Source organism: Rhineura floridana, chromosome 2 (genome assembly GCF_030035675.1).
Source record: "Rhineura floridana isolate rRhiFlo1 chromosome 2, rRhiFlo1.hap2, whole genome shotgun sequence".
Classification (NCBI taxonomy): domain Eukaryota; kingdom Metazoa; phylum Chordata; class Lepidosauria; order Squamata; family Rhineuridae; genus Rhineura; species Rhineura floridana.
The window spans coordinates 193595275-193620156 of NC_084481.1; the positions used below are offsets into that span (position 1 = coordinate 193595275).

The following is a 24882-nucleotide window of genomic DNA, read 5'->3' on the forward strand; positions in this document are numbered from 1 at the left end:
GGAACAGCATAGGCACACAGTCACAAAGTAACAAGCTATAGAGAGACTTAGGCAAAGTCTCTGGGAGTCTGGGTTACAGAAAGTGACTGGTAGTGCTGCCTAGCAGTGGGATTTGCTGAATCTGTGCTAGAGCTGAAAAGGGTAAGAAGAAAACCTGACATTCCTGTCTGCTGGTAGCCACAAGTGAGAGCTTCACTGGTGGTGCTGGGGAAGAACGTCACAATGCCCAACCATGTGACAGTGAAGGAGGCAGGCAAGTGCAACCTCAGGATCTGCTCCAGGTTTACTCTTCCCTCCCTGACTCCCCACTGAGCCAACTTACAGCAGCTGTCCGGTGGGAAGGCACATCTGAAGCCGGCTCCTGGAGGCTGGCCAATAGAGTTGGATTGTTTTTTTTGTTTTTTGTTTTTGAGCATGTAGTTCTTGGTGTATCCTTTGTGTTTTAAAAAAATGTTGTTAGCTGCTTTGAGAGCTCTAAAAGTGGGATATAAATCAAATAAATAAATGGGTTTTGCTACCTCCTGATCCTGTGAATGCAAAGTGAAGAGAAGAGTGTGGCTGATGTGAGGTGTTGTGGACTGTGCGGTTTGCTAGTGCCTGGGGTGAAAATTTCAGGTGCTTCGCTCCTCCCCTGATCCTGCTTTTGCCTCACTGTCAGGAGTTAAGCCATGGTTTGGAATCATGTTATGCCAAACTTGGGCTCATGGTTTTCTTCCCCAAGCAACCCACAAAGCAGTAAGCATAGAACAAACCTTGGTCAAAGGTCATAGTTCATTTGGAAAGAGACAAATCACAAACCTGGGTGTAATGTAAATTTGGATGTAATGCTAAGCCAAACCATGGCTTAGCTCCCAGCAGCATCCTGTGGACCAGCACACTGCAGACCAGCACACTGTGTGTTCACCTTTAAATCATAGTTAAGTCTAACTGTTTTTAAAATGATGTGCAAACCAGGCCACTAAATATTAATGAACACCTGAATATTAATTATCCACCTGAACAGCAACTTTTTGCTTTCAGTTAGTAACACATGCAATCTTGCTGCAAAGTTCCAAATGGTAGCCATGCTAGGCAGTTGCAGCCAAGTCAACAAATAGGAAGATATTCAGAGATATAAGACCCACTGAAGTTCATAGACATGGCTAACATAGGTTAATTAATTTCAGTTAGTCTGCTCTAAGTAAAAGAGTTGAATATAACACAGAGTAATCTTTTAAAGACCAAACCAATCTTATGGCATAAGCTTTTGTGGATAACAGCCCAGGAGCGTCACTACCGGGGTGCGGAGGGTGCGGCCCGCACCCGGGTGTCACCATGAGGGGGGTGACACCCAGAGCCACCCCACCCCACGCCGTTGCCCGGCAAGGCTGCTCCAACTCCTCGGAGGCGAGCGGGCGGGCGAGACCAGGAACAGCGTCGGAGTGGCGAGGGAGGCGCACCGGCATTCCCAGGCCTTCTCCGGCTAGGTGCCCCTCTGGCACGCACCCTCCCAGGGGCATGGACGGGGTGGCTGACCTCGAGGGCACATGCACGCAAGCCCAGCCACCTCGTCCATGCCCCTGGGAGGGCGCGCACCAGAGGTCCGCACCCCCCCCGCACTCCCGCTAGTGACGCCGCTGTAACAGCCCATGATTTTGCAAAGAAGTATAATCTTTTAAACTGCTAGCCTGAAGTAGGACCTCTATCAAAGAAAAGGAAAAAAGGATCCAGTCTCTTTGAAAAGTTTCCTTATCCTTTTATTTTCTCTGTTCTAACCTGTCGTAAACAAATGTGAATGCTTCATTATCGCCTCATTCACTTGCCAGAGCAAGTAGCACCCATCAGTTACCTTGCTGCTTCAGCAGACAACATCATTATCATTGCTCTAACAAAAGCCCTGGAGGAGTGCATCCCCTCCACTGCACCCCTGCTGGAAGGTCTTCCTAAGAAGGGGATTCCACAGGGTGGGTGCCACCATCTTTTGATGGTAAGGGTGTTTGGAGCTGTGTGGTTTCTTCATTTAAAGAAATACATTTCCTGTGCTTTTCCATGACCCTGGAGCAGAGTAGTTTAATTTACAACCTCTCTTTGAACATGTCAGCTGTAAACTCACTCTAGTTTGGAATGAGCAATATACTTACCAGGTTGTGGACACAGAGTCAGTGCCTGCGTGCCTGCCTAGATGCTAAATATTTTATTTCAGGCTACCAGCAGATGCAGTATAGACCTGCTCAATGATCTGTACACTCACTTCTGCACAAGTATTCCCACAGTACACAAAACTAAAAAAGAAAGTCTTCAGTGTAGCAGGTGAAATGAAATCTTCAGTGGAAATCTGCATTTCTTTTTGTTTAGAACCACTTAGAGCCCCTTCCCTGAATGATGGGAAGCAAAGTGGGTTTGTATTTATACCTGTGAAACCTAAAGCTGCCAAATTAATTTTGCAATTTTTTTTTGACAAGTAACTATATTACAATATAGTTGGGGCATCATTTACCAATTCTCAGCCTGGAAGAAAACAATAAGTTAATAAATAGTGACTGGGTTTTGTCTTCTGAGAGACTTCTGTGAATAAATTCTAGTTCAGTTTCTCCCCTGCACTTCTTGTCCTGGCTGAGACCTGGCTGAGACCAGGAAGCTTGAGTAAATGATGGACACTGATAGCAACGGCAGCTGTGAGGCCTACAACTCAGGGGCCTCGTATGTTACTCTCCAGGGAGCTGGCAAAATGTCAGAGAAATAAACTAGCATGCAACATCACAAGAGTTTTGCGTAGAACCATAGAGTCAGAAATGACCTCATTGCTCATATAGTCCAAGCCCTGTTCGATGTTGAACATCCATTGTTACAGCTCCTCCAACAGGTGTCTATTCAGCCTCAGCTAAAAAACTTATCATGATGGTCTATCAAACAGCTCATGCTATTAGGCAGATCCCCCTAATTTTTAGTCGAAATCCCCTTCCATGTAGTACAAATCTATTGGCCATGGTGCTACCCCCTGGAGCAAAAGAAATCAATTTGCTTCATCACTGATGTGACAGCCCTTCAAATATTTGATGATGGGTGGATATTGCCTCTTAATTGTCTTTTCTCCAAGGTTAAGCATGTCTGTACAAGGATGCTATATTGAGTAGCCACTGTCAGTTAAGCGTAGAAAACACTGGGCTAGACAGAGCAATGACCTGACACCTGTGTAAGGGGGCTTCCTATGCATGTCGCAAAGGATCTCAAATGAAAATCTGTATGAATAGTTGTGACTTCTCTTTTTATGCAGCACTTTTCATTTGCAAAGAGCTTCATGTCTTTATTGCTTTGCTATCACAATGCTATGAGGTTGGTGGCTGAGGTTTGCAAATGTGTGTGGGAAATGGGGAGGGGGCTGTGGGTCTCCCCCCCCCACTGGCTCACCAAAATGTTGAGCTGCTTGGATGTCCTTCATTGTTGGCATATGATGTCTGATAAGAACCCCACATATCACAACTGGCCCACTAGCAGCCGGCAGAGCATCCTTGCCCATGAACTGTCAGTTCAGTGAAGTATGAAGGGCAAAGGACAAGTATCCCATAAATTAATAATCTGTGTTGATACAAGAAAGCTACTGGCAGGATAGCTGGGAGTCTGTCCCATTTAGGAATGAACAAGAAAACAAAAAAAGGCAGCAATTATACAAAACAGAACACTGGAACCATCTTCAAGGTCAGGTACGTAGGGAGAAAAGTTGATTCACTCTTCTACAAGGCTGGGATGCCAATCTCAACCTCTGGATTTCTGAATACAAAAAGAGACAATGTCATGGCAAACTATCCCAGAAGGGGCATTGCATCCTTCTAGGATGCTTAAATATAAGAGATAATCCTATTATCATTTCCTCCAGCAAGATATCCATGGAATGGGAGGACTCAGTTAATCTTTGTTGTGGGGGGGGGGGGCGGGCGGGTTAGATTAAGATATTTGGCAGGACATTCATGGTCACTTGAGTTTTTGTTTTTTGTAGGAATCTCTGTGTCAGATATATGGGGGTTGGTTGTGATTATTCAGTGGTAAGGGAAATAAGCACTTGCTTATTTAAGCAACAACTTCCAAGGTCGTTTACACGATCAAATTAAAAATTACCAATAAAATATACCTAAATAAACAATTTAAAATAGCACATAAAACTTTGTAAACAAAAATTCTTATTATGGGACATAAAATCAACCAACTACACGACATGGCAAATGCCTAGTGAAATAAAAAAAGTCATGATGAAGTGACGGAAGACCATCAAGGAGGGTGCCTTGGTCTTCCTCAGCAGGGAGCTCTATAATCTGCATATGGTCACAGAGAAAGTCCTCTCCTGTGACCCAGCTGAAGTCAATTCAGATAATGAAGGGGGGAAATTTGGAAGACAGCCTCTCCCGAAGATCTTAATGATCAGGTAGGCTTAGAGAAATGCCCTCTGTTTAGAGGAGGGTTAAGGAAAGTGGTGTCCTCTAAGTGCTGTTGGACTCCACTTATCATTCTGGGCTATTGACCATCCTGGCAGGAGTTGACGGCAGTTGCAGTCCAGCACCAGCTGGAGGGCCACAGGTCCCCCACCCTTGAGTGAGCCCTCTATCATTCAAAATTTGGCTTCTTAGAGGCATTTGTGTATGTGTGTTTCTTATATAAGAGATTAAACCTTAAGCATTCACAAGTCCAAAATGAAAAGCAAAGTGGTTACACAAGAGAGACACATTGCAGAAGCAGGAAGAGAGAGAAAATCAATAGGCTTCATAATTTTATGATTTAATATTTTATGGCTGAGTCTTATGGCGGTATGAGCACTTTGGGCCTTATTTTTACTCTGCCCTGATATCTAATTAATACACCATTTTAAAATATTTTATTATTGAAAGATACTAATGATAAATAAATCATTCCGTGATTCTTTTTGTTTATGGTATTTAAAAATATCAGCAATCCCATCCTCTTGCCCCATTTCCCAAAGGAGGAGTTAAAGATCACAGTACAGAAGAGACAAACTTTACCAAAAAAAGTCAATATATTTTATTGTTAAATGTGAAAATGCAGTATAGTAGATAGGTAGGCAAATAAAGAAAGGTGTTTCATGCAAGCACGTGTCTTATTTGGAAAGACCCTGTTCTCCATATGTGCTATCATCTGCCTGTTCGCATTTTCTTCTTTTAAGATGTTCTCGTGGTCGAAACACCTCTTCAGAATATGCTATATTTTATTTGTTTCCTTTTTGTGCATATTGTTGCTATGAAGCTCTAAGAGAGGGATATGGCCAAAGCCTGTTGTCAGTGAAAATGCTAGTCTGCAATGTGAGAAACTTGGATAAAGCCTTGAACCACATCCCTTCAACAAATATAGACCAAACATGTTGTGGAAGGAAAAGAAACAGGGCTCGCTGCTAAACTACGGTTCCTTCAACCAACTCAAGAGCAGCAATAAGCCTGCCTCATGTTCACTAATATAAATATGGCTCTTGTATAAACTTTTTGTTGAATGTTGAAATGAACTCTGACGTCATGTTGAATCCAGATTCTGCAAGGGTTGGGACCTGGGCACCAACAAGGAACTCTCCTCCCCCCCCCAACCTTCCTGCAAACTTCAGTTATCTTTGACAGTCCCCTCTGGGTGCCCCCACCCTCTGAGGTGAGTGGGTGATGACTGGGAGAAGGCCTTCTCAATGGCTGCACGCTGTTAGTGGAACACTCCCCCCAGGCAGACCCATTTGGTGTCATTCTTGTATTGTGGCACCAGATGAAGATCTTTTAATTTTCCAGGCTTGTAAAGGTTCTGTGCTGCTTTTAACATTTTAACTCCTGTTATGTTTTTAATGCTGGTCATTTGCTTTGTTTATGCTGTTTTAGTTGTTTCAATTGCTTGATTTTATTGTTCAAAAGCACAGGTCCTGGGAGGGTGGGGTCAAATTGTAGAAAATAAATAAGGTGCTATTTCATCTAGAAGAAAGTGAAATTTGTTTGGGTTTTTTTGTTCTCTGGTGGATTTCAGCATGTGATGTGTTTACAGCTATGGTTGGACTTCCATTTTAAGACACGAGTTCCTGGTCAAAATAAAATAAGTAGATTCTGAAATGCGAATATCTATTTCTGAATTTTAAAAATGTGATAGATTTTGAGTTTCTGCAAAATCCTGTGTTGGCTCCACAATAAAACATGTTTAACTGAAACAGGTGGACAGCTTTTTGTATTCTTTTTTAAATAAGGCACCTTCCACTATAAGGTCCTTGTACAGAGAATACTTGGAGTATTTTCAAATTGTACATCTACTTATCCACTGACCCGATTACCTCCTGGAGTCTGGACTAAACTCTGTTAATTGCCTCCATGGAGTTAAATGAATATGCTACTAGATTCCTTCTAGGACAGCCATCTTCAGCCGGGTGCCCTCTAGCTGGTTTGGACTACAACTCCCATTGGCTGTGCTGACTGGGATTGATAGGAGTTGTAGTCCAAAACATGTGGAGGAGGCTGTTCTAGGACAATGTGAGTAGGTGGGTAACCTGTCAAGATTGGAATATGGATATGTGGCGAAATGCAGCTTGTTGACTGTGGGAGGACATTAAAAATAGAAATGAAAAATGAGATTGAATGGTTTTGGTCCTTGAAATGTCTCTTATCTTCCATGTACAGTATGAACTCTTCACCCTATTAATCATGAAAGAATTATTTATTACAAAGTGCTAATTTGAGCGCCTGCATTCAAAGGCTGCTACTTAGAGCCTTCCCTCAATATTTCAGCTCACTATCTCACAGTATTGTGCCTCGTGCCCTCTCAGGCTGGAGACAGATGGAAATTTTTCAGACAGCTGAAAGGCACTGTTGCTGTGGCTCTGCTACATACACAACTTCCTTGATCCCAGTGAAGGAGGTTTTGCAGTATCACTAAAAAGCTGCAAAATGGGTTTCACCAGAGGTGAAAAAGGAACAGTACTGCTATAGCTGCTGGACAGCTGTTTCTGCTCTTCCTGTCATCAGGCAGATTGCATATTAGGCTGTGGACACACTAGTCGCCTACAGCAAAGCGTTTTCATTGGCCATACCTGGAGGGGAATGGGTTGATCTGCCGATCAGTTGCAAAATCTCTTTGAAGCAATGGGCTCAAGCTGATCCTACCAGGCTTTACAGTAAAAAGGTGTGGGGCTGGCTAGTGTTGTGTCTCCTCGTTTTCAGAAAAGAGAGAGGAAGACGTACTGAAACCTGCATAAGAGTAAGTGTGTCTCTACTTGCAGTGAGTCAGAATGGGTAGTTGATGTTTATTGATGGGAGCTAACCATTTGCAGAGCTAGCCCTACCACTAGACAGAGTGAAGGAGAGGCCTCAGGCAGCAGACGCTGTGTGCCCTGTAGCCTGTCCCCCTCCCTCTAAGTTAGCCTACTGCCCTGGGGTGCAGCGGAGGATGCTGTTCCATCACCAGTGTTGAGGTAAGATTCAGCTGCCAGTCTGGTCAACTTTTGTGCAGGCAATGGCAGAGGCACCTCAGGGAACAAAATGTCTTGGGCCAGCCTGGCTGTTACAAGATGGTTTCTTGATACCCGAGGCCGCTTTTCAACATTTGGAATGAAAATGTTGTCAGCGGCTGGAGCAGAGGATACACCCAGCTCAGGGGAGAGGGCAACAGAACAAAACAGCACCCCAGTTTTGAGACATAGTGCAGAGAGGGAGCTATGAGCTGAAGGCCCCTGGGGAGTGCAAGTGTCTGTCTCTCTCGAGATCTGATGTGGTAAAGCAGATCCCCTGCCTGATAGGGCTGTAGCTCAGAGGTTGAGCACTTGCTTTGCATGCAGAAGGTCCTCAGTTCGATCCCTGGTATCTCCAGGTAGAACTAGGATTCCTGCCTGAAACCCTGCCAGTCAGTGTTGGCAATACTGAGCGAGATGGACCAAAAGTGTGACTCAGTATAAGTGCATATGTTGCTTGCCTCTACTTATGTACTTGTATATAAATAAACCAAATATTACCAAAAAAGCCCATGTCTCCAGTGATCTCTCCTCAAAAAGGGCCTCAAACCTCCAACATACCAACATTCAGGGATGTTGGGAGCGCATAGAAGTACATACGCTATGGTAACAATGCTTTCTTCATTCCAACCTTCTCTGTTCCCATCCACAACCCCACTTCTTCCACCTACACTGTCCCACTCTTCTTCAGCCTCTGCTCGTTCACTCCCCTGTCTCACATATGCACCTGTGCAGTCTTGATAGGCTCATCCATTTCTGTCCACTGAAGTCTTGTGAAAGGTCAGGAGCCACAGTTCAATGTCAAAGCACACAGCTTTCACGCAAAAGATCCCTCAGTTCAGGCCCTGCCATCTCCATGTAAACAAGTGGACATGGCTGCATTCCAGTGAGGAAAGTGGCGGGGGGGGGGCAACAGCAAGTCAGCCCAAAGCAAAAAGTGGATGGGGCCAAAGGAAAAGGTCCCTTCTCTCTTCTCTTCTTTCTCCCCCCCCACTCACAAAGACAGTGCACAAGCACCTACCCTCGTGCTCTATTCATCCATCATCCATTCGCTGTCTTCCACTCATTTTCTCACTCTCTTTGTCTTTTCCTCTAAAGGAGGGGGTGGAGGGCTGCATGTGGGTCCCAGGCTATGGGTTGTCCACCTGTATGAGTTAAAGGAATGGGCTGGGAAGAGACCATAAGTCACTCGGGGACCTTTGGGTATCAAACAGCTAATCATCATCATCATTATCATCATCTGCCTATGATTGTGGAGAGCCACTGCAAGTCCGTTGTGAGCTTGATGCGTTAATACTCTGGCTCAGCATCAGACAGCTCATAACTTTAATGTCTTCATATGTTCCACTGCATTCTCACACCCTGGCCTGCTTTCCCTGACCCTTTTGCCACCTTTGCGCTCACAACTCAAATAATCGTGCTCGTTGATCCTTGGAGCCAGATGGGCTTTGAGCGGTGCCATTAGACTGGGATCAGGGCAGGAGGCTTGAGAGCGAGCCTAATTTGCCAAATGAAGAAAAAAAATCAGCCACCAGATCAGCTATCTTTGCAGACCACCCGGCCACGCTATTAACGATTATTCCTGCATATTGGAATGGGGGACGGTGATTTGGAAGTGGGCAGATAAGTGCTTTCCATTTCTGAAGCATGCAGGCAAGCTCCATCTGTCTCCCCAGCAGTTTTCATTCCTTGCACCTTAACAGCGCTTAAGTGACCACCGTCTGCTGTTCTTGTGAAACTGGCTTCTTCTTGCTATATTGGGGTCAGTTTAAAAACTGCAAAAAAAAAAGCTTCAAGTACTAACAGATTGGGCAAATCCCCCAGGAGCCTCTGCTGTGCTTACAGTCTACTCACAACAACACAGACTACCTTTTAGATGGTGGGGGATGTTGCTGCTGCTCCTCCTGCAAGTTAAGCATGAAAAGCAAGGTGGGAGGGAAGATGGTTGGGGGGAGGGTAACAGTGAGAAAATGATTGCAGAGGTGGGTCTGATTAACACTTTTAGCAATCTAGAGGTTACTGCTGTAGCTTCATGTGTAACATGGGCAACCGTTTTTCTCACCTCCCCTTCTAAAATACAGAATTACCCCGGTTAGCTTGATAGTTGCCTTCCTTTTTACAGGCCAAGAAGTGGGAAAAAGAGAAGCACCTCAAAGTGCTGCAATTCCATTATGGCAGGTATGAGTTTGTGTGTGCATGTGCACCTTATGTGTGCTGGGCAGCATCACTTCTCTTTCTGCCTGTGATAGTCATTTCCTACATTGAGCACAGGAATGAGAAATCCTAGCAGCCACTTCTTTCCAAAGACCTCTTCTAGGTTCTTCTTCCAGGGCCGGGCTCGTGCCGTCAGTCCTTTCCGCACCTGGTATCGCGTTTGCCCTCGCAAGATCAGCAGCATTTGGTGGCAACAGAAGCCAGCGCAGGCAAGTCCGATTCCCAGCCAGAGGTATAGCATGAGGATGACGAACATTTCCGAGCTAAGAAGAGCTCCTACAGACCCATGGGAAAGAGAAGAGAAAAACAGGCGTTCACTGACATGGTGATACGTATCCATCCAGGAGCCAGAGAACATGGTTTGTGCACATATTACACTTTAAGCACGTCTCAGTGGCAGCTCTCCAGACTCCGGGATGGGTATTTGAGTGCAGAACCCATAGCGTGGAGGGTGTCCAAGGAAAAGGTAGACCTATTTTCCACCGACATTCACTGGGAGAATGATCAGCACAAACACTCATCACCCTGCACCAATCACTGTCAGCCCTATAGACCAGCATGGTCAGACTAACATGGTCTTGAAGCGCCACATCCCCCTCAGTTAAAGGGATCAGAAATGATGCAAAGATGTAGCTAACCTTTGAAAATGAGAGCTCTCTGAATTTGGGATGGAAGGATCTGCCAATTTCGGTTCCCTCAGTTACTCATTTTTCCAGTCTTAAATTCAGTTCTCTACCATTCTGCAGTAGTTTGTGGTTTTTATTTTTTTTAAAAAAAATCTTCAGGAAGATTCTTCAGCATTTTAGTGTGAATTTCTTTTACACATACAAACACATCTGTATGCAGTATGTCTCCTCTGACTCGCCTTTTCTCTAAACTAAAAAGTCCCAAATGCTGCAACCTTTCCTCGTAAGGGAGTCGCTCCATCCCCTTGATCATTCTGGTTGCCCTCTTCTGAACCTTTTCCAACTCTATAATATCCTTTTTGAGATGAGGCGACCAGAACTGTACACAGTATTCCAAATGCGGCCGCACCATAGATTTATACAACGGCATTATGATATCGGCTGTTTTATTTTCAATACCTTTCCTAATTATCGCTAGCATGGAATTTGCCTTTTTCACAGCTGCCGCACACTGGGTCGACATTTTCATCGTGCTGTCCACTACAACCCCGAGGTCTCTCTCCTGGTCGGTCACCACCAGTTCAGACCCCATGAGCGTATATGTGAAATTCAGATTTTTTGCTCCAATATGCATAATTTTACACTTGTTTATATTGAATTGCATTTGCCATTTTTCTGCCCATTCACTCAGTTTAGAGAGGTCTTTTTGGAGCTCTTCGCAATCCCTTTTTGTTTTAACAACCCTGAACAATTTAGTGTCATCAGCAAACGTGGCCACTTCACTGCTCTCTCCTAATTCTAGGTCATTAATGAACAAGTTGAAAAGTACAGGTCCCAATACCGATCCTTGAGGGACTCCACTTTCTACAGCCCTCCATTGGGAGAACTGTCCGTTTATTCCTACTCTCTGCTTTCTGCTTCTTAACCAATTTCTTATCCACAAGAGGACCTCTCCTCTTATTCCATGACTGCTAAGCTTCCTCAGAAGCCTTTGGTGAGGTACCTTGTCAAACGCTTTTTGAAAGTCTAAGTACACTATGCCCACTGGATCACCTCTATCTATATGCTTGTTGACACTCTCAAAGAATTCTAATAGGTTACTGAGACAGGACTTTCCCTTGCAGAAGCCATGCTGGCTCTGCTTCAGCAAGGCTTGTTCTTCTATGTGCTTAGTTAATCTAGCTTTAATAATACTTTCTACCAGTTTTCCAGGGACAGAAGTTAAGCTAACTGGACTGTAATTTCCAGGATCCCCTCTGGATCCCTTTTTGAAGATTGGCGTTACATTTGCCACTTTCCAGTCCTCAGGCACGGAGGAGGACCCAAGGGACAAGTTACATATTTTAGTTAGCAGATCAGCAATTTCACCTTTGAGTTCTTTGAGAACTCTCGGGTGGATGCCATCCGGGCCCGGTGATTTGTCAGTTTTTATATTGTCCATTAAGCTTAGAACTTCCTCTCTCGTTACCACTATTTGTCTCAGTTCCTCAGAATCCCTTCCTGCAAATGTTAGTTCAGGTTCAGGGATCTGCCCTATATCTTCCACTGTGAAGACAGATGCAAAGAATTCATTTAGCTTCTCTGCAATCTCCTTATCGTTCTTTAGTACACCTTTGACTCCCTTATCATCCAAGGGTCCAATTGTCTCCCTAGATGGTCTCCTGCTTTGAATGTATTTATAGATTTTTTTGTGGTTGGTTTTTATGTTCTTAGCAATGTGCTCCTCAAATTCTTTTTTAGCATCCCTTATTGTCTTCTTGCATTTCTTTTGCCAGAGTTTGTGTTTTTTTATTTTCTTCATTTGGACAAGACTTCCATTTTTTGAAGGAAGACTTTTTGCCTCTAAGAGCTTCCTTGACTTTGCTCGTTAACCATGCTGGCATCTTCTTGGCCCTGGCGGTACCTTTTCTGGTCTGCGGTATGCACTCCAGTTGAGCTTCTAATATAGTGTTTTTAAACAACTTCCAAGCATTTTCGAGTGATGTGACCCTCTGGACTTTGTTTTTCAGCTTTCTTTTTACCAATCCCCTCATTTTTGTGAAGTTTCCTCTTTTGAAGTCAAATGTGACCTTGTTGGATTTTCTTGGCAATTGGCCAGTTACATGTATGTTTAATTTAATAGCACTGTGGTCACTGCTCCCAATCGGTTCAACAACACTTACATTTCGCACCAGGTCCCGGTCCCCACTGAGGATTAAGTCCAGGGTTGCCGTCCCTCTGGTCGGTTCCATGACCAACTGGTCTAGGGAATAGTCATTTAGAATATCTAGAAACTTTGCTTCTTTGTCATGACTGGAACACATATGCAGCCAGTCTATGTCCGGGTAGTTGAAGTCACCCATTACTACCACATTTCCTAGTTTGGATGCTTCCTCAATTTCATATCTCATCTCCAGGTCTCCCTGAGCATTTTGATCAGGGGGACGATAGATCGTTCCCAGTATTAAGTCCCTCCTGGGGCATGGTATCACCACCCACAACGATTCTGTGGAGGAGTCTGCCTCTTTTGGGGTTTCGAGCTTGCTGGATTCAATGCCTTCTTTCACGTATAGAGCGACTCCGCCACCAATACGTCCTTCCCTGTCCTTCCGATATAGTTTATATCCAGGGATAACCGTATCCCACTGGGTTTCTCCATTCCACCAGGTCTCCGTTATGCTCACTATATCAATGCTCTCCTCTAAGACCAAGCACTCCAGTTCTCCCATCTTGGTTCGCAGGCTCCTAGCATTAGCGTACAGGCACTTGTAAGCAGTGTCTCTCTTCAAGTGTCTTTGGCACTTGTGGTTAGGCCTGTGGTAATTTTGCTCTTCTGAATTTATATCCTGTGCCCCTGCTCTCACAATGCCTACTTCTAGGCCTACCCCTTTTAAAATTTCATCATTTCTTTGGTTTTTATCCCAGGGGGGAGGTTTATTCCGAACCGGACCTTTCTCAGCTCCTGTCGGGTTTCCCCCCTCAGTCAGTTTAAAAGCTGCTCTGCCACCTTTTTAATTTTAAGTGCCAGCAGTCTGGTTCCATTCTGGTTCAAGTGGAGCCCGTCCCTTTTGTACAGGCCCGGCTTGTCCCAAAAAGTTCCCCGTGCCTAACAAATCCAAACCCTTCCACCCGACACCATCGTCTCATCCACGCATTGAGACTGCGAAGCTGGGCCTGTCTGGCTGGTCCTGCGCGTGGAACCGGTAGCATTTCAGAGAAAGCCACCTTGGAGGTCCTGGCTTTCAGCATCCTACCTAGCAACCTAAATTTTGCTTCCAGAACCTCACGGCTGCATTTCCCCATGTCGTTGGTGCCAACATGCACCACGACCACTGACTCCTTCCCAGCACTGTCTACCAAACTATCTAAACGACGGGCGATATCCGCAACCTTCGCACCAGGCAGGCAAAACACCTTGCGGTCTACACGCCCATCACACACCCCACTGTCTATGTTCCTAATGATCGAATCACCCACTACAAGGATCCCTCCAGCCCCTGGAGATATATCCTCGGCACGAGAGGATAGCTGTTCATCCCCCAAGGAATGGGTCCCTTCTAAGGGATCGTTTCCCTCTTCCTCAGCTGGATGCTCTCCTTCCTCGAGACCATCGTTGTCCGTGATAGCAGGAGAGCTATCATCGTTGGAGTGGGACACAGCTATAACGTCCCTGAAGGCCTCCTCCACACACCTCTCTGCCTCTCTCCGCTTTTCCAGGTCCGCCACCTTGGCCTCAAGGAAATGAAATCGTTCCCGGAGAGCCAGGAGCTCATTGCACCGAGAGCACACCCACGACTTCTGTCCAACAGGCAGATAGTCATACATGCTGCAGGCGGTGCAAAACACTGGAAAGCCCCCACACCCCTGCTGGCTTCTTACCTGCATAGTTTTGTTTAAGGTTTATTACGTCAATGGGTTGGAGACTGCGGTTTAGTTGAGGTCAGGGAACAGACGGGCAGAGTGGGGGGCCCTGGCCTCCTCGCTCTGCTGCTTAACTCGCTCTGCTGCTTAACTCGCTCTGCTGCTTAACTCGCTCTGCTGCTTAACTCGCTCTGCTGCTTAACTCGCTCTGCTGCTTAACTCGCTCTGCTGCTTAACTCGCTCTGCTGCTTTGTTATCTTGGGCTCCCTCTAGCTCATGGAGCAGGCTCCCTCGCTAGGGTGCTCTGACTTTATATGTGTGGCTGGTTCCTCCCAGCTACTGCTGCCAGCCAATGATGTGTTACTTGAGGCTGATGGCTCAACTATCAGCTGGGGCTTAACTCTTTAGGATTATCTCAGGCTTCCTTCCTTTGAAGGCAGGAAGACAGGCTTCCTTCCTGAGCGAGGGGCGGGGCTGTTTAAGCTTTTGGCTGCTTTTAATCTAATCAAGGGGCTGCGCCTTCCAGGCAAGTCTTTTGTGTTTGTTGTTTTCCCACCTAGAACAGCCTGACCTTTCTTTAACCTAGGGAAACAGAGCTTGTGGTTGTGTTTCAGGAAGGCTGAAGCTGCCCTTTTTAGCAAGGACTGAGCTGACTCTCTCCCTGGATGTGTCGGTGGAGTTTCCTTTTCCCCCTTCTCTCTGACTGGAATTTAGCCTTGTTTACAGTGTCCCCTGAAGCTTTCCTGCTAGGGTGGTGTTGAAAACTAGCTTTCTATGGGCTTCCTTCTCCTAGGATCTGTCTCCTAAGATATAGGTTCTTTCAGGATTTGGCTCCTAGCTCAGGGTGACCTTAGGCTGCCCTTATTACTTATTGCTCTGAGCTGTTTTACTTCAATTAAATAATGGAATAAATGGGAGCTACTTACCCTTAGCCCATCTAGCCCATCTAGTCCAGCATTCTGTTCTCACAGTGGCCAACCAGATGCCGATGGGAAGCCAGTAAGCAGGACCAGAGCACAAGAGCACTCTCCCCTCCTGCAATTTCCAGCAACTGGTCTGAAAGTAAGCTCCACTGAACTCAGTGAGACTTAACTTCCAAGCAGATTTGCGTAGGTTTGCACTGTAAATAAATGTTTTGGTGCCCCCCCCAGCATTTACCTCATTACAATGCCTGCTATTAAGGGGGGCTGGAGTTAAAATTAAACATTTCTTTGGAGTAGTTTACAGTGTGGTTAAGTGTTGGTGATTGGGTCAAAATGGAAACTTCATCAGAATATAAACAATATCATAATCTTACTCTAAAGGTCAAGATAAAAGATGAACAATGTACCACAATGGACTGTTTAAATCTCTAGGAAGAATTCAAACAGGAAATGTGGAGTAGCTCTGTCCCAAGTGAAGTTAAATATTATTGTGCTTAATTCCTCTCTTTGGGACTCAACCATATTGTCAGATGTGCCAGACTTTGACAGTTTGAAATTGAGATATTAATCTTACCCCTCCCATGTGAGTTAGACTAGACATTTCTGCCAGGATTGGGTCTGGAGACATTTGGCACATGTAATATTGAACTACTGGGAAATTAACCAAAAGAAATAGACTTTCCTGCCTGCTCTGCCTGTAGTCTGCTGTTACTGATCCTTCATATCTGCTTATATTATCTGCATCTCTGACCAGCCTCACCAGCACAATTTCTTTACAATCCTAACATGATGTCTTGATCACATGCAGCCTTATTCTTGAACCTTGTTTAATTGTACCCGCAGGCTTCCTTCTTCCTTAATAACTCAGCTCTTCTTTTGGCTTTCGGATCGCCCAAGGCACTCTGCTGCTAACCTGAAAAGTTGCCATTTCCCTACGAAGGAATTTCAGAGGGAGGTTCCAGCTGAAAAATATGGAATTAGAACTTATCAAGAATTTGGGTTCTTTCTGTGTAGGCTTGAATGGCAATCTTGTTCTTCTGCTTTAGGTGTTAATTCACTAGGATGAACTAGCCATTTTGAGATTGTCAGCAATCACTGCTGTTGATTATTATTGTTCTTAATTAAATTTATTAGCTGATTTTCTTCACAAAAGTGAACCCAAAGTGACTTACAATCAATAAAAAGATTAAAACCAATATAAAAAACTAAAACAATAAAAAGTAAAAAAAATACATAAATATAAAACACAGTGGAACTAAAAGAGGCTACAATATCGAGCCCTCCAGAAAACCATCAAAATTAAGAGCTGATTGCCTGGGAGAAGAGAAATGTTTTTCCCTGATGCCTAAAGATAGATAATGATGGTGCCAGACATGCCTCCCTGGGGAGAGTGTTCCTTAAATGGGGGTCACCTCTGAGAAGGAATGTTCTCATGTTACCACCACCACTGCCCCGCACCTCCCTCCCTGTATGGTCACTGAGCTTATTTTGCATTCATGTAAACTTCAACTCAGTTGTCACAGATTGTACTTTTTATGATAATTTATTTATAATTTCCCCCCTCTTTATACCCATATACCTGCCAACTAAGGCAAAGGCTTCACATATCTGATAAACTGGACTTGGTCCACAAAAGCTTATACCACAATGCATCTGTTGGTCTTTTAAGGTGCTATGAGTAGCTGTTGTTTTGCCACTCTATGTACTACAGACTAACAGAGACACCTTTTTGGAATAATACTAGAATAGATATCAGGACTGTGCCAATTTCTGTCCCTTTCCCCCCAACCCCCATTAGATCCTGAATATATTTACTTTGATCAAGAAACATATTCACCTTGCTCAACGAAATGCTGGTTAAATCTTTTCATTTATTATGTGAATTCATTCAAAAGCCTGAGAAAGCTAGTCACATCTAAATGGGCTAAATTAGGGTGCTTATATACGTTGCTTAAACTAACAATAGTCACAGGAAACCAGAAGTGCAATAGGAAGCCTCTTATTACAATAAGAGAAGCCCTCTCTTATTGTATCTGCTTCACTGGCCCTAGCCACAATTCCAAGCACTAGTCCTCCTTATCTTTATGCAGGGGTGGGGAACCTGTGGCCCTCCAGATGTTACTGGACTACAGCTCCCATCATCCCTGACCATTGGCAATGCTGTTTGTGGTTGCTAGTAGCTGGGAGTCCAACAACATCTGGAGGGCCACTACAGGTTCCACATCCCTACTTTAAAGCCTTATACAACTTACCTCTTTACCCTGGCATTTGACACCTAAGATATGTATTTTCAGGACCCAGCCTATTCCTGTGGCTGTAATTTGTTTTAACTGTTTTTAACATTGAATTTTAGATTGTTGTAACCTGCACTGGGAGTTGCTGGTGAAGGACAGGTAATAATCTTGATGATGATGATAGGCTTAGAACCATAAAACTAAATAATGCTCCACGCAACAAATCTGTGTGCCTGACAAGATAAATGAGTGAGGCCTCCTGTAAATCTCTTTACTTTCAAAGGTTTACATGGTAGGATCTAGGAAAGTGCTTGATCTGTTATGGCAGACTGAGCTTTAAGAAAAGCTGTTCAGCCAGCTATGATGCAACTTTTAGCTTTGAATTAGAAATGCAATTTTATATTCAAGATAATATTTTACTTTCCTGTTAATTACACTGCTTTAAATGTGTTTTATATTTGACCATCATCTGTAATGTTTTATTTTGAAATGCTTTACTTGATGTTTTAACTTGGGATGTAAACTGCTATAAAATTAAACAATCTTGTAAAGAAGTGCCAGAGGGATAGCGTAACTGTGTGTAACAAAGTGTTGGTGAAAACACAATTATCCTGTTAATTATGTTAACACAAATATGTTAAGGTAACACCTGTAATGGAATAATAACCTATTGGGTTGTATTAAGTCCTACTCAGAGTAGACACACTGAAATTAATGAACCTAAGTTAGACATATCCATTAACTTCAATGGGTCTACTCTAGCATTGCATACTACTGATTGTTTCAATTTAAGCCATTAACTTTTGAACTTTTTGCAAGTTTAATGAGTACCACATGGGATAATATCCTCAATGACATTGCCTCTAGGCATTCTCCATTATTATAAGGGTATGAAAATGGGAGAACAATCATACTTTGTTTTAAAAGGTTATGTAATCTCTGTGGAGAAAAATATTGGACCAGAGTATTAGCTAGTTGTATTAGCTTCAGTGACTCACTGAACTATGTTACACACTTATTTGTTCAAATAGTCTAAGAAACATTCCAAGCCATTGGATAATTAGGCATTGGAATAAAAAGGAATGCATTTACCTAAAGTTCAATTGCTACAGGGCTGCACAGATAACATATACAAAACTCATATATTTCAGAAGATGTGGATGAAATGGATTGTGCTTACTGAGGGTTCCACTTGATACTGTTTAAAGAGTTTTCAATGACATTCATCAAGGTACTTATATAACTATCAAACCCAACATAAGGAATCCCTTCAGGATTTTTAAAAAACAGACCTTTGTAATGTTACTATATCAACTTGAAGAGGATATTGCCAAGAGGATTTCAAAATGAAGGTCAGAGGTATTCTCATCCAAGCTTCTAACTATAAAAGTCAATGGAGGAAATAATACTAAGCAAAGCATAAGCAGTCACAATTCTTCTGGTCTTAGAAACGAATGCTAAATACAGATTTTTGTTTGCTTTTTAAATTCTAGGGTTCTAGGTATAAGACACTCAATGGAACCTCCAATTCCCATTGCCCACCTATCAAGGCAATGGGCACAGTAAAAATGAACCCAATTCACATGAGTTCCTAAATGACTCAAAAAGAACATTAGCTTGACATAAGAACCCAGGAGCATTTTGATGAATCAGACCATGGCCATCTAATCCATCAGCCTGTTTTCAATGCGAGAGCCGTCACAAACAGTGGGAAGCCTGCAAACAGAGTGTGATAGCAATAGCCCCCTCTACTGATTCTCCTCTACAATCTAGTATTAAGGGATATATTGACTCTGAACAGGATCCCTATCCAGATGTTCATAAACTGTATGCATGGGAGGGGCAGTGGGCCCATGGACAGGGGGAGGACTGTGAGTGTCTTCAAACAAATACACTTATATGTAGCCTTGAGACCTTCCTAGTCAATGCAGAAAAGAGGTGAAAGGGCTAAGGCTAGCATGTGGATCTCACTGCCCTTCCACAAATACAATGTAAGAATGCCCAAATAAGTCTATGGATGTTCTATTTAAGTAGCATGGCAAATAGCCGTTGACAGACCCATTCTCTATGATAACAGGAATAGGGAACCTGCAGTCCTCCAGATGTTGTTGGACTCCAACTCCCATCATTCCTGGCCATCATGACCAATGGGTCAGGGATGATGGGAGCTCTAGCCTAGCAACATCTGGAGGGCCATAGTTTCCCCAACCCTGCTTTATGAAATATCGTCTTTTTTTTAAAGCTATTAAGCTAATTGCCATCATTATCACATCTTGTGATAGTGACTTCCGTAAAGTAATTATAGTCTACATTGTGTGAAGTTATTTCTTTTATCTTCCCTGAATTTGCTGCTCATCAGTTTCATCAGGTATCTCCCATATATGGGAGAGAGAGGGGGGGGGAATCTCTGTGAACACATTGTAGTGAATCCCCATGAGCGCTTGTTATTGTGTCAGCTGGTTATTATTCCAAGATTCTCCTGTAAACTTGAAAAAGACATTAAGGGAATCTGTTCAACATTGCTTTCTAAATGCAGTGTCATCCTTACATCCTTGTCAGCTCCCATTAGTTTTGGGAAGGCATCGTGAACACTAAATAGCAAAACAGAGATAAATCTCCTTTGGAAAGGAAAAAAAAACCCAGACAGATGGATTTGAAACAGTGGATAGGGGATCTGGAGACAAACATTAATTGGAAGCCCGCATTATTCCCTGTCAATGCTCAGGCTGTAGTGTGGGAGATGTGCTGAGACATTTTCTCCCAGAAAAGGCTTCAGACTTCATTTTGGGGTCATGTTTCCAACATTTGCCAAGGGAAAATTGTTGATTTCTTTGTTTCCTCTTCTATGTCTCCCCTAAGCTACTTGCTTAAAAATACATATGGTTTCTTAATCTCCTTCTTGAAGTAAGCCAATAAAAAGCTGAAATTGTTATTTTGATTATTCATTCTGAGCAAAGTTTGCGGAAGCCAAGTACAAGACACGCAGGCTAACTCAACTCCCCCCCATATCACTACCTGAATTTATTTTTTTTCTTCCAGATGGACATGAGGTGATCTGATGACAACAGCACTACTGGTGTCAGAAAGGTAATTTAATTTCAGTGTGTGTGTTTTGGTGCATTTAAACCTGGGCACAAATTCCTTTCCCTTTGCCGGTTGCTTTTTTTTTTAGACTGGCTTTTATATTGATTTTAAGCTGCTCTGTTTCTATGCTTTTTTGATACTGTGTTATGTTGGGTTCTTTTTATGTTATTTGCATTGAGATTGTTTTATTGATTGAATTGTATTTTATTGGACTTTGTAAACTGCACAGGTGACTTTGGATGGGAAGTTTAGAAATGGAATGGATGGATGCTGAAGTATGTTGATACTAGTACAAATTTAAAATCCACTCCAGGCCACCTAAGGTGTAACCCCTTTGGCCACAGCTACTCATTTCAGGCAGGCTATTCTGTAATGGATGCACCAACAGGAGATGAAACAACATCTTTTCCCACTTCAGGCTATTTCCTTTCTGAAATATGGGGGGCAAGGTGCCACGGGGAAAGAGAATATGGTAGCCCATGGCAGAATTCTCCTCTCTTCATTCTTCACACTCTTCGTGTTATTATACCCTTGGGGGTGATACATCATTGCCTTACATAAAGGCAAACCCTTACACATCAGGCAAGGACGTTGTCCAGACTGAGAATTAATGGTGAGACTTCCAGTGACAGGGCAAAGGTGGGGCAGTACTACTCTAGCAAAGAGAGAGACCCTGTCATCATTCATGTATTATTTTAATTTATTTAGTACATTTATATCCCACCTTCCTTCCATCATAGAACTCATGGTGGAACGTGTGGCTTAGCTCATGGGAGGTTGGATGAAGGACAATGGAACCAAGGAAGCACAGCAAAGCCCCCCTGGTGAAACGGCCTTTTTTCTCTTCCTCTTCCAAACATCAGAATGAACTTGGCAAGCTGTTAGCTTGAGAAACTGATCCAACATTTTTTAAAAAATGTAACCCACTCTTCTTGGACACCTTAAAATAATATTGCAGGGAGAGGCTATCTTTATACTACTGTCTGAGGTAAATGATGATTGTGTGCTTATCAACCATGTGAATGTATTGTTATCTAAAGAACAAACTGGGTTCATTTAACCTCAGTCATTATAAACAATAAAGAAACAGAAACAGGGCACATACAGAGGGGTCTGGTGATGGGAGGAATGGCAACAAGTATGGAGAAAAAGGAAACCAGCATGATGATGAGGCCAGTTTGATCTTGGCCAGAATCAGAATTGTATTTCAAACTCAGTCAGAAGAGCACCTACAAATGGGATAGAGCTGGGTGTGTCAAATTAATACTGCTTCTTGTCTGCCTCTGCTAGGAAACAATGGCAGTACAATCCTGTGCATGATTCCTCAGGATGGATTTATTCCTAGTGTGTTCCGAATGCCAGCCAAGCAGTGCAACCCAATGCAGTTTTACTCAGAAGTAAGCGTCACTAAGTTCATTTGGACTTACTTAACCAGGGTGGGCTGCCTGAATGAAGTTTTACATTATCACTTGACCATATTGATTATCTACCCAACTAGTTCCTGTAGTTGTCAATAGGAAGGGACATGATGTTTGGAAGAGGAGGAACACAAGTCCAGGTGGTGGCCCATTGAGTATCTACAAGAAAATGCATTCTGAGAAATGAGCCTTTTTTGCAAGCCATTTTACCCTAACCCTTCAGTAGCTTAATACAATAATGAAATCCTTCGACCATAGTTGGTGTTATTTATTAGATTTATATCCTGCCCTTCCTCCCAGTAGGAGCCTAGCATAGTTTTGACATAAACCTTTCAAACGGACAATGGCCGTGGGCTGCTTCACACTGACTGAGCCTTAGGAACTGCTGGGTGCTTTTGTTAGAATCTCTTCAATTACACATAGCATTTGGCGGTAACCTGGAGTAGGCCCTAACCTCTGCTTCAATATGGCCTTTGCTCAGCCCCTTGATTTGAGCTGGCTATTCAAACAAGCTGTGGGCACTTGATAGACCCGTCAGCCCATCTGCCCACTCTATTAGACTAACAAAGGAGATTCATCTGACCAGCGGAGCAGGTTTCTCAGCTGCAGAGCCCACCTCCACGTACAGGGTTGCATATCAGAGGCTGGAAGGGGACTCACAGAAATCATCTATCTCAACCCCCAAACCCATAACATTAGGAAAGTCATATAGCACCCACAGTTCCCTACCCTGCACCCCTTGCTGTATTGAAGGAGAAGCACACATGGAAAAGGAAGTCATATAGAGAGGAAGAGGTGAAGGAAGCCAGATTGTTCCTTCTGTCAGAGGCGAAGATACTGACCTGAGAAGAACTGGCTAATGGAGTGAGGCAGGAGGGTCAGGAAAGCCAGTGGGTTGGCAAAGGAAGTGGAGAGCACGGCAGAAATATAAGCCACTCCTGCCACTAGGGAATCGAGGCAAGCCAAGGAGGTATACAGACAGAACATGATGAAGTTCCGCATGTTCCTGCTCCCAATGCAGTTCCCTGTGAAGAAACAGTGGTGGTCATGCCTTTGGGTGGCTCTGGCACACAGTCGACAGAAGTGAGTTCCAGGCAAGGCGGAGCCATGGGGCCCGTTTCCATCTGACCAGTTGGCCACCACCGCTTCAGCTCCTCCGGCCAAGTTCAGACCCTTCCCCAGGTCCTCCGGGGTGTTCTGGATCACAAGGATGTAGTTGCCCAGTGCATTGGCTGAGAGGAAGAGGAAGAGGGCCCCATGCAGCAAAGCGGAGGAGAAGAGAGGGGTGGCGGAAGGGTTTTTGAACATGCTGGGGATGAAGAGGAAGAGCTGGAGGGTGAAAGTCACGAAGGAGATGCACAGGAAGTAGGCTGGAGCCACAACATTGAGAAACCTGAGAACTAGCATTCTGGGTTACATTCCTGCAAGGGAGAGCAAGAAGAGAACACGCGGTCACCAGCCTAGCCGGCAAACTGGCACCTTCTCTTGCACACAAGGATTCCTCATGCCTTTCCCCTCTGCTGATGGATTTAAAAAGAGGGGGAAAGCCCCCTTCTGGCAGCTCCTGCTCTCCCTCATTCTTCATCCAGCCCTTCCTGCTCCCCTCCCCAGTGCAATCCCCCTTTACTCCCTAGCTCTGCCCAGCGGGGCCAGGGAGAGACACTCAAAGGGGGGAAGGTTGCTGTTCACGGCTTAGCTGCAGGTCTGCCTCCAGGGTCCTGGCGGGCAGCAATGCCCCGGAGATGCCAAGGGGCTGCAGTCTCTGACGTGCCTCTCTGTCTGCCTTATCTGTCTGCCTGCCGCGTCGCAAGCAAGCTGGCTTTGCTGGCCTCCTGGCTGCCATCCTGTTTACACCCTGGCCTGGGGTGAGTCCCCCTCCAACTCCAAGGGAGCGTCTTGGAGCAGACCTGCCGAGGCTTGCGCTGCAGTTCAGGAGTTCCTCTTGGATGCAGGGCGGTGTTTATGATTTTGTTACGCGTTATTAGTTAGCTCCGGAAGAGGTAAGGAGCCGGCTGGCGGTTCTAATCCGCTGCGATACGGATCAACGCCAAGGCTCGCCTTTCGCCCAGGAAGCCACAGATCTGCGGATTACCTCGGCGACTGTTGTCCTGACACGGCCATGGCCAGGAAATGCGCGAAACAGCTGCTTAAGTGCCAAGCCGCCGCCAACAGCGCCGGGAAGGAACTCTGTGGCGACAGAACCCTCCGGCTCGCTCTGCCGCTCTCTCTAGCGGGCATCGCTGTTCCGTCAGTTCCCAGCCTTAAATGAGGCAGCCAAGCATTCCCTCCCCACCCGCCCTAAAGAACGGTGGGGCTCAGACACCCAAACATGGAGGTGTTCCTACAAGTATAACCGCCGCCTGCTCCCAACACAGACACCACTTTCCCTCGCCACCCCGCCTTCCTCACAGCCCTCCACGCTGGGGTTTCTCTTCCAAAACAAATCCATGTACGACACACGCACTTGAGATTTTTTTGGAAAAGAAAGAAAGGAACAACAAATGAAGGAAGCCGTCTGTTCCCTGCCCGCAGCCCCCTTTCTCCTCCCTTTCCCCCTGCCATTCTCTCTCCATCGCGAAATGCAAACTTGGGGGCTGCGTTTTTTCTGGGGAGACGTGCGAGCTCTCTCTCCATTCCCAGGATCGAAGAGCCGCTGGGAACTTTTCTGTGCTTCAGTCCTGCTGGCGAGTGACTTCGGGAGGGACCTGCCAGGAATCGCCACTTCCCGGATCAGATCTGTCTGACGATCTGTCTGGCAAGGACCCTTTAATTCACCTTGAAGTCCCCCTTCTTGCTGCTTTGATATGTCCTCCTAACCGTCCCCATATTTACCTGGATGCCTGGAACTGATAAGAAGCTGCTGTCCCTTCAGCACCGGCCAGCTCTGTGCGTCGCGGGAGCCCCCCCCCCCCGCCAGCCGCTGTCCTCCTCTCTCTGTCTCTCTTATCTTTCCCCCCCACTCGCAGCGGCGGTGTGAACAGCAGAGGCGCTGGGAGGGTTCCCGTTAGCAGCACCGCCGCTAGCATCGCCCACCCAGGGCTCAGTGGGGAGCCCTCCCTTCCATAGCCCCCCCAGGATCCGCCTTTGCTTTCATAG

General features: G+C 44.9%; 1 protein-coding gene across 1 annotated transcript; it reads right to left on the reverse strand.

Moving 5' to 3' along the window:
* Positions 1-9671: 9671 nt before the first annotated feature.
* On the reverse strand, positions 9672-23193 carry ZDHHC22 (zinc finger DHHC-type palmitoyltransferase 22). The gene is made up of 2 exons (XM_061613233.1): positions 22629-23193; positions 9672-9937 (listed from the first exon to the last, which is right to left on the reverse strand). Exons 1-2 carry the CDS (start codon positions 23191-23193, stop codon positions 9672-9674), a joined length of 831 nt encoding a protein of 276 aa, XP_061469217.1.
* Between the last annotated feature and the right edge of the window lie 1689 nt (positions 23194-24882).

Bases quoted from the DNA above. Each gene is read 5' to 3' on its own strand.
- ZDHHC22 (XM_061613233.1), bottom strand. From the start codon at position 23,193: ATGCTAGTTCTCAGGTTTCTCAATGTTGTGGCTCCAGCCTACTTCCTG. The intron at 9,938-22,628 runs GTCAGTATCTTC...ATGGGTCTGTAG, and splicing joins CATTAGCCAGTTCTTCTCAG to GAGCTCTTCTTAGCTCGGAA.